The sequence below is a fragment of the Primulina tabacum genome, chromosome 10 (assembly GCF_025594145.1).
Source record: "Primulina tabacum isolate GXHZ01 chromosome 10, ASM2559414v2, whole genome shotgun sequence".
Lineage (NCBI taxonomy): Eukaryota > Viridiplantae > Streptophyta > Magnoliopsida > Lamiales > Gesneriaceae > Primulina > Primulina tabacum.
In genome coordinates, this window is record NC_134559.1 from 26713687 (window position 1) to 26716431 (window position 2745).

The 2745-nt window shown below is 40.8% G+C and overlaps 1 protein-coding gene across 1 annotated transcript; it reads right to left on the reverse strand.

The window, feature by feature from the left end:
* Nucleotides 1–1009: 1009 nt before the first annotated feature.
* LOC142505014 (uncharacterized) lies at nucleotides 1010–1996 on the reverse strand. The gene is made up of 2 exons (XM_075617840.1): nucleotides 1891–1996; nucleotides 1010–1317 (listed from the first exon to the last, which is right to left on the reverse strand). Exons 1-2 carry the CDS (start codon nucleotides 1994–1996, stop codon nucleotides 1010–1012), a joined length of 414 nt encoding a protein of 137 aa, XP_075473955.1.
* Between the last annotated feature and the right edge of the window lie 749 nt (nucleotides 1997–2745).

A 2745-nucleotide genomic window follows, 5' to 3' on the forward strand; every position in this document is an offset into this window, starting at 1 on the left:
TCCCGGAGGTCTTTGATGCTCTGCCTTCACTTGTTGACATGTTAAGCATTCAGTAACAAAGCGCATAAAGTCTCGTCTCATTCCTGGCCACCGATATAAAAGTTGCAAGTCCTTGTACATCTTGGTACTTCCGGGATGGACAAAATAAGGGGTACTGTGAGCTTAAGTCATGATTTCAACTTTAACTGAACCACCACTAGGGACCCATAGTCGACCTAAATACTTAACAATGTCATCCTCGACTGAATATAACATGCTGCCTTTTGCTTCATCTCGCTATCTCCATTTCTATAGTTGCTCATCATTAGACTGTTCGGCTCGAATTCTATCTCGTAGAGTAGAATGCACTTTCAATGTAGCGACATTGAAAGGCATCACTAGATACTCATAATGCCCATATCGCATTCTGAAAGCCGTCTTATGTATATATATTTCCTTAACTCTCAATTGGTGATATCCAGACCGTAAATCTATCTTCGAAAATATCGAAACTCCTTGCAATTGATCAAATAAATCTTCAATTCGAGGCAATGGATACTTATTCTTCACTATCACTCTATTTAGCTCAGTATAGTCGATGCACAATCTCATAGTTCCATTCCTCTTTTTCATAAATAACACTAACGTGCCCCATGGAGAAAAGCTAGGGAGGATAAATCCCTTGTCTAGTAGCTCTTGAATTTTATCTTTTAATTTCTTCATTTCTGCAGGTGACAGGCGATATCAATCCTTAGAGATTGGCATAGTACCGAGCATCAATTCAATAGCGAATTCCACCTCTCCATCGAGGGGGATGCCGGAAACATCGTCGGGAAATACATCCGGAAAATCCTAAACTACCTCCACATCCTCAATAGTTCTACTGTCAGTGTCGAGTTCAGATATAATACTAGCGAGAAAACCTTGACAACCCCTTTGAATAATCTTCTTCGCATGCATGCATGAAATAATATGCGGCATTTGATTGTTTTGCGTCGCCTCAAAGATAAATGCTTTCCCATTTGGTTGTCTAATAGATATCGACCTCCGTCGAAAAATCAATAGTGGCCCCATTTAGTGTAAGCCAATCCATGCCCAAAATAATTTCGAACTCACACATAGGTAGTACTATAAGATCCAATCGTATAATATTCTTTTGCAATTTGAGTTCTACATCCTTAACCATGCTACTAGAAACCATATGTTCGCCAGAAGGCACTATAACTTTGAATCCCGACTCCACATCCACTGGTAAGATTCTCAATTTCTTCATGAAGGATTCAGATATGAATGAGTACGTAGCTCCAGAGTCGAGTAAAGCGTAAGTAGCTATTCCCGCTAGCAATATTCGTCCGCGTAATATTCATATTATTCTCGATTAAGGCCATAAAAATTAGGAATTTCATATCATCTGGCCCCCTCTAATTTCCCATATTTGCATTTCAGCCCCCCTTGAGCGTTCGTAAATTTCTAGTTAGACCTTTAAGTTTCAAAAATTGCCAAGTGACCCCTTAAATTTTCGAATTTTGCAATTACATCCTAGGAAATTTTGAAATTTCTAAAGCTTTTGTCAACATTTTTCGAAAATTGCAGTCTAGCCCCTTAGGTTTTCGAGAAATACTAGTGGCCTCTTAAAATCCGAAATTAGCATTATAACCCTTGGAAATTTCAAGTTTTTTTGCCATTTTACACATTGAGATTTTCGAAATTGCTAATTAGTCCTTTAATTTTCAATGTTCTACGATTCGATCCATATAATTTAGTGTTCGCAAGAATTCAATTCCTTAAACCCTAGAATTTGAACATGAAATTCTAAATCATCAAGTTCCATGCATCTCAATTCAATTCTAGCATCCATGTTTATTATTTCAAGATATAAGGCAGTTTTAAGTACTTAAATAATCGGATTACCTGTAATAAGTGTCATGTCTGGCTCCGCTTGCTCATCTTGCATCACGTAAGCCCTTCCAGTCGTGGGTTGCTTGAGCTTTCGGCAATTACCAGCCTTAAGCCCCATTACTCCGCACTTGAAGCACTTGTAGGTGCCCCACATGCACTTTCCATAATGATGGCGATCACACACATTGCACAGTGGCTTCTCAGTAGCCTTCGGGACGTTCCCTTTAGGTGGTTGTCCTTGTGGTTTTGGCTGTCCCTGCCGCTTCGGTGGCCGCGTATAAGGCTTTTTTTATGCTGACTAGCTTGCTGGCCGCGATTCCTGCATCTCTCAATAAATATCCTTCAGTGACTGCTCGGCTCGAAAAGCTTTGGCAACAGAAGTAGTATAATCAACATGATCAGTGAGCATCACATTGCGACGGATCGTGGGACTCAATCCATCAAGGAAGTATCATAATTTCTCTGCCGCATCATTCGCAATCAAGAGAACAAAATGACAGCCCCTATCAAACTTCTGCACAAACTTGGAAACAGATAAATCCCCCTGGCGGAGACTCATGAACTCCCTCTTAAGCCTAGAACAGACGTCAGAAGTTAAATATTTATTGTAGCATACCCTCTTGAAATCCTCCCAAGTCAATGTCGCAAGGTTCACCCCTCGCTCCGCTCCCTCCCACCATAAGGAGGCGTCGAACTTCAACAGATAGATGGTACAACGAACTCGGTCAGCGTCCGCCATATCCATGTAACGAAAAATAACCTCCAAAGATCGAATCCATCCCTCAGCAAAGAATAGATTTTTAGCGCTTGAAAAATCCTCGGGGTTCATCCTCCTAAAACGCTCATAGACTGCCTCTGATCGTCCCC